Source organism: Callorhinus ursinus, unplaced genomic scaffold, assembly GCF_003265705.2.
Source record: "Callorhinus ursinus isolate GAN/ISIS: 27379988/994484 unplaced genomic scaffold, GSC_fseal_2.0 scaffold50, whole genome shotgun sequence".
In the NCBI taxonomy this organism is placed as follows: domain Eukaryota; kingdom Metazoa; phylum Chordata; class Mammalia; order Carnivora; family Otariidae; genus Callorhinus; species Callorhinus ursinus.
The window spans coordinates 98,520-104,498 of record NW_027397112.1 but is presented as its reverse complement, the minus strand read 5'-3'; the positions used below and the strand labels follow the sequence as shown (position 1 = coordinate 104,498).

At 63.3% G+C, this 5,979-nt stretch overlaps 1 protein-coding gene across 1 annotated transcript; it reads right to left on the bottom strand.

Annotated features, from left to right (window-relative positions):
• Window positions 1-158: 158 nt before the first annotated feature.
• Window positions 159-5,168, bottom strand: BTBD17 (BTB domain containing 17). Its single transcript, XM_025889949.2, has 3 exons — window positions 5,023-5,168; window positions 3,270-3,546; window positions 159-1,704 (listed from the first exon to the last, which is right to left on the bottom strand). Exons 1-3 carry the CDS (start codon window positions 5,105-5,107, stop codon window positions 630-632), a joined length of 1,437 nt encoding a protein of 478 aa, XP_025745734.1. The 5' UTR covers window positions 5,108-5,168; the 3' UTR covers window positions 159-629.
• Between the last annotated feature and the right edge of the window lie 811 nt (window positions 5,169-5,979).

Genomic DNA, 5,979 nt, shown 5'->3' with positions numbered 1-5,979 from the left:
CACCAGCCTTCACACCTGCCTGGGCTCCCTCCCATGGGAGGTCAGAGACTTGGGGTGGCTCAGACCATAAAAAGCCTAATTACCCGAATGGGGGTGGGAGGGTGATACCCTCTGGAAGTCAGGGCTCAGAAATTTCCCAGCTAAGTAAGCCTCTTGGCTTCAAGGTTGGAAAACTCCAGCAAGGGGTCCTGGAGTCCCCCCAGTTTTCCCAGGCTGGCCCATTAGGTTGCTCTTACCCGCCCTGTTCCATGTGGGGGTGGGGGAATCCTCGGGAAAAGCTAATGAAAGATAAGGGACCGCCACACCTGTGGGACCCTCCTGGGGCTGTTTCTACCTGGGAGCTGGGTGGTTCAAGCATCCCCTCGGCTCTCTGAGCATCAGTTTATTCAACCAAGAGCGCGGCCTTCAAGGCAGCGGCGAAATCAGCTCCTGAAACCAGGCACCTGCTCTACCACCCCTCACCTGGCCTCCACCCCAGCTCCAAGGCCACCGGCACCTGGCCACCCAGGGGGCCAGTGTAGGCACCTCCAATCGCCACACACACACCCCCTCAGACCCCGGGGGGCCACCCACCCATGGCAGGCGTCTGTTTCCCACTCCTGAGGTGTCCCCGCCCCGGCCCCGCTTGGCTACTTGGGGGTCCGGATGAGGGTGTGGTAGACCGGCTTGACGATGAGGTGGAGGTGCAGGGCGTTCTCCACCAGGTACTCGGAGTTGCGCCGCTGCAGGTCGGCGTGCGCCAGGAAGTCGCCCGCCTCCTCGCTGCTCTGGTGGAAGCTGTAGGCGTGGCGGACCAGCAGGCGGCCGTGCTGGCGCGCCCCCACCAGCACGGTCTTCTGGAAGCTCACGCCCGCGGCGTCGCCGCCGCTGGTGGCCGGCGTGACCACCAGGCGCGGCCGGCCGTCCTCCGGGCGCGCGGCGGGCAGCGCGGTGCCCGCGGTGTCCGCGTAGACGGGCCGCAGGCTGACAGGCAGCCAGCGCGGCGAGAAGAGCACGTTCCACGTGACCCGGCGGCCCGCGTCGTGGCCGCTCGGGCCCAGCTGCGTCTGGAAGCTGGTGCTGCGGTCGTCCCGGGCCGGGTTGTTGATGACCCACGGGGCGCCCCAGGCGGGCGCGAGGTAGTTGCGGGGCAGGAAGGCGCTGCCGTTGACGTCGAAGAACTTGGCGAAGTGCAGCGGCGAGGCGGCGTGGAACTGGTAGGCCTGCAGCAGCAGGTCGGCCACCGCCTCGCCGTGGCGCGCGAGGGCCGCCGAGCGCGCCTGAAGCTGGAAGAGCTGCGCGGGCGGGATCATGGGGTAGCGGATGGCTCGCAGCGCGCGCTCGGCCACGGCGGGGGGTGGCCGGGTGCGGCCCAGCCACGCCTCGAGCGCGTGGAACAGCTCCAGCTCGTCCTGCAGCACCAGGTCCGAGCGCGGCAGGAGCTGCGCCAGCAGCTCGGGGCTCACAGCGCCCCACTCTGCGCTCGCTGCCACGGCCGACAGGTTCCAGGCCAGGAACTGTAAGCAGCTCTGGCGCAGGGCTTCGTCCCCGGTGCTCACCGCGTAGTGGTACCAGCCCACCGCCGGGCCCGCGCCGCCCGCCAGGTGCGTGCGCATGTAGTCGGCCACGCCGCGCTGCAGGGAGGCCACGCCGTACTTGGTGGCCAGCCTGTGCAGGGGGATGGCCTGGGCCAACAGCACGGTCAGCTCCCCGCAGTAGAGGTACCTGCGGGAGGGGCGCGCAGAGATGGGGCAGGGGCAGGGCGGGGCCAGCTCTGCCCCCACCCCAGACACGCACACACCCCAAGGGGCACCCGGCCTTGGGTGGGAGAGCATTGTGGTCAGGGGTGCAAGCGGCGCAGTGGGCCCCGAGGCTTCCTGTCTTAGTCTCAAGGACCGTTTCTTGTGGGGACGGGGAAACAGCATGTAGTTACTGAGCATCTACTAGGCACGGAGGTTTAGGCTATAAAACAAACGAGGCTCCTGCCATTGTGGGCTTTATAACCCTGGGCTCAGATCCATACCGTACTTGCAAGTGTGGGCAAGTCATTTAACTTCACTGAACCTTATGCCAATCATCGGGGAAACGGGGTATCAGGGTCACTGTGACAGCTGGGGGAGAGTGAACTGGACTTGCTAGGAAGCAGGCCATCGAAACAGGTTAATTCCCTCCACCCTCCTCCCCTTCTTGCCAGCTCATCTTTCTCACTGGATCTTTTCTATTGTGGGTCTTGCTCACTCACTCCCTGTCCCCATCTGCTCCCATCCCTCGGCTCACCCTTCCTGCCAGGCCCCTACAGGCACACGCTCCATGGGAGTGTGGCAGGAGCTGCCCATAGCTGCACCAACACCCAGGTCTCCCCTTTCCCCGGCATTTTAGCCCCACTATTTGCTTCTGGGAATAAAGATGGGTCTCGGCCTCCCTTATAGTGGGCATGGCCATGTGACTAAATTCTAGCCAATCAGATGTCAGCAGAGGCCCCGGGTGGGGTTGTGGGAAGGCTGCTTTGATAGATCTGACGCCTGGGGAGAAGACCCCGTGCCCTTCTGTGTTAACGCTCTTCCTACTGCCTGGTATTCTGCAGCCTTCTTGTCTACGCCGTTCAAACAGGGGCGCCTGGGTGGCTCAGTCAGTTAAGCGTCTGCTTTCAGCTCAGGTCACGATCCCAGGGTCCGGGGATGGAGCCCATGTCCGGCTCCCAGGGAGCCTGCTTCTCTCTCTGCCCCTCCCTCTGGCTCTGCTCTCTCTCTCAAATAAATATATAAAAATCTTTAATAAACAAACAAACTGTGAAAACCGGGTTCCTCTCTCCGACGATAGTGTGAATGGTGCTCCAGCCGGTGGGCTGGGAGCAGGGGACAGGAGAGAGAGCTGCCTTACCCCCCCCCCGCCCCCGTGCCGCCCCCCGGCCCGGCGGCTCAGAAACCTGGCCAGACACTAAAGCCACAGGGAGGCTTTAAAATAAAAAAAAATAATAATAAAATAAAAAATCACTGCTGGGCCCAACCCCAGACCCGAAGCGGACGATCCAGAGCGGGGTTCGGGAATCTGCAAGTTTTGCAAAGCCCTCAAGACCAGGCCTGGAAACAGAGCTTGCAGACAAGGGCAGGGAGTCACGCGACAGGGCAGTGGGAGAAGGGATGAATATAAGGCGGTGGCACGGTCATCCTGATGACCTGCGGGAGGGAATGGACACAATGTCCTCTGAGGCGCCAGCGCTTCTGGGAGCCGGGGAGCCGAGGAGCCAGGGCCTGGGAAAGGGAGGGAGGCGCCCCCTAATCCTTGCCCACCTGATGAACTTGTCGAAGACGGCAGCACAGTCCCGGGGCTCCTGAAGCGCCACCTCGCTCTGGTTCCTCAGCAGCTCCCGGAACAGCTCACTGTGCAGGCCGAGCAGCAGGCGGTGCGTGTGGAAGACGCGGACCTCGTCGGTACCCACCGCCTGCACCCGCAGAACCACGTCGCTGGCGTTGCCCTGCCTTAGCAGCTCCTGCAAGCGCTGGAGCAGCGTCTGGGAGTGGTTGATGGGGGTGCCCGTGGCCTCGCTGCCCACATCGGCTCTCTGAGCTGCGGCAGGAGGGAACGCGGCACGACTGAGAAGGCCCCCCGGGCCCAGGGAAGGTGCCAGCCAGGGGTGCAGAGGGACCAGCTGGAGACGCTGCGCTTGGGTGGGGGCAGAGGCCGCGTGCATTCCTGTGTGTGCCCGTGGAGCACGCAGATGCATGCTTGTGTGTGTGTGTGTGTGTGTGTGTGCGCGCGCGCGTGCATGCACAAGCACTTCCCGGGTGGGGAAGCTTGTCAGCCTGACCCTGAGCAGCGCCCCCCCGAGAGGATGCTCTTGCAAGGGGCCTAGACTCCTGGCGAGGAGAGATCATGAACCAGTGTGGGACAGAATGCCCCAGAACCGGTGTCCATGACGCCAGAGAGCCAGGCAAGGGTTGAGGCACCCCACCCCTCTCACCTCCTGAGACAAGCACCAACCAGCTCCTTTGATGGGCGTTAAGTGCACAAATAAGCACTCTAGTTTGCGACTATGATGAATAAGGGAAGTGAGAGTCAGGGTAGGGCTACTGGAGGGACAGAAATCAGGGATGGCTTCCTGAGGAAGTGACGAGAAGGAGCCAGCCAGAGGACGGGCGCCAGCCCTGCACAGGCCCTTAAAAAGGATGGGCTGGCAGCGATGGGAGCAGCGAGAGGGTCAGGGAGGGCCAGAGCACTGACTGGGAGGGGTGAGGCCCAGCGTGAGAGGAGGGCTGCGGGCAGGAGAAGCTGTCTCCTGGCCCAGCTGCCCTCCTGGGTCCTGACCTCTGAGACTTAAGTCCACTGGCAGCAGGTGGCTGGTGGGGGACCAGAGAAAACACAGAGGGTGAGCTGGTGTTGGAAGGGGACTCTCAGGGCACCTGTGTGTCGAGCCTGCCAGGCTGGCCACCCTGGGCCCTTCTCTTGTGTTTCCAGGGAATGCTGTGAGGGTCAGATGGGGACACGCACTCTGTTACAGAAAACTCAGGGACCGAAAAGGCTGCCAACAGCTTCCCCAAACAGAGAACAGTGTGAGGAGCCTCGGAGGGAGACAAGGTGGGTGTCTGACAGCAAACCATGAGCACCTGCCCCGACACACGCACACGCACACGCACACGTGCACACGAACGCACAGGCCCATGTGGACTCCCAGAGAGAAGGCTCACATGAGAGCAGAGCATCTGTGTATATAAGAGACAGGGAGACTGAGGGAGAAGGGGAGGGTGAGAGGTGGGTGGGCAGTTAATTTCCCAGCCCTCCCCTCCCGAAGCTGTCACTTGACAGCATTCCACCCGGCTGCCAGGGTGCCTGGGCCCACCTGTCTGGGACAATGCACAATGGACGGTAGAAAGGTCTTCTTGTCTGTAAGAGCCCCGCCTGCCTCCCCAGCCCTTATTCCCCCAGGCAGGCGGCCCTCCTCCGTGGAGCTGGACACCGCCCCCTCCCGGCCTCCTGCGGCTAGGGCCGAAAGGTCCTGCCTCTCTTCCCTGCCCTCCACCCCCACCCCACCCACTGCCCGCTCACCTGCTCGAGAGGCCAGCCCCACCAAGGTCAGGATGGCCCAGAAGCTGGCCCAGGACCCAGGCTTGGCAGAGCCCAAGCGAAGCATCTTTGTGCCCCGCCCCTGAGCTCCCCGGAGGGACAGCGAAGCCCAGACCACTGTGCTCACATCCCTCCTCCTTATATACGATTCAGCACAAGGGGATGGCACCCCCCCTTCCCGGCCAGCTTCCCTCCCCCCACCCAGCCTCTGCTGAGGATTGGTGGAAACTGGCCCCAGCTGTTGCCCAGGCAACCACTTAAGCCAGAGAGCGGCAGCCTGGGGCTATTGTGCTGCCTGCAGGCCCCCGAGGGGGACAGATCCGGCACCCTCCCCCACGTCTTCCACCACCCAGCAGAGCTAGTCGTTTCTCTCCTGGGAGATTTTAGGCTCTCCACAGGGCAGGCCAGGGGCTCCAGGACCTCTGGCAGCTGCTGGCCCGGAGGGTCCCCAGTCCCCATCCCCAGCCCCCGGCCCAGTGTCCGTCCTGGCACAGAGCGCTCTTGGCAGCATCTTGGCTAAAGTGCCATGGTGAGCGGGCTACAAAGGAAGGGTCTGGAAGAGGGGAGAGGAGGAGCGGCTCAGGCCCCCATCCCTCCCCTTCTTCCATTTTGGGGTGGGCTAGCTCTTCAGAGAGCCGGGCAAGGGTCTCGAATAGGGGCCCACTGGACAACTGGTATCATTTCCTCTTCCTTGTCGAACATGTTCCTGGCCTGCTCTGGGGAGGGTGATGGGCCTTTAGGGAGGTCCCCTGGGGACTGTGACCATCATCCCCCAGGATCAATGTGAACCAAGATGGCAGGGCTGGGCCCGGAGCAGTTACACACTGCGTCGTGCCCCTCTGAGTGGGAGGCCTTCTGCCCAGAGCAGGGCTGGCCCCCTTGCAAGAGGTTGGCCCTCAGCAGACAGCCCACCCCCCCCTTCCCAACCAGCACAAATCT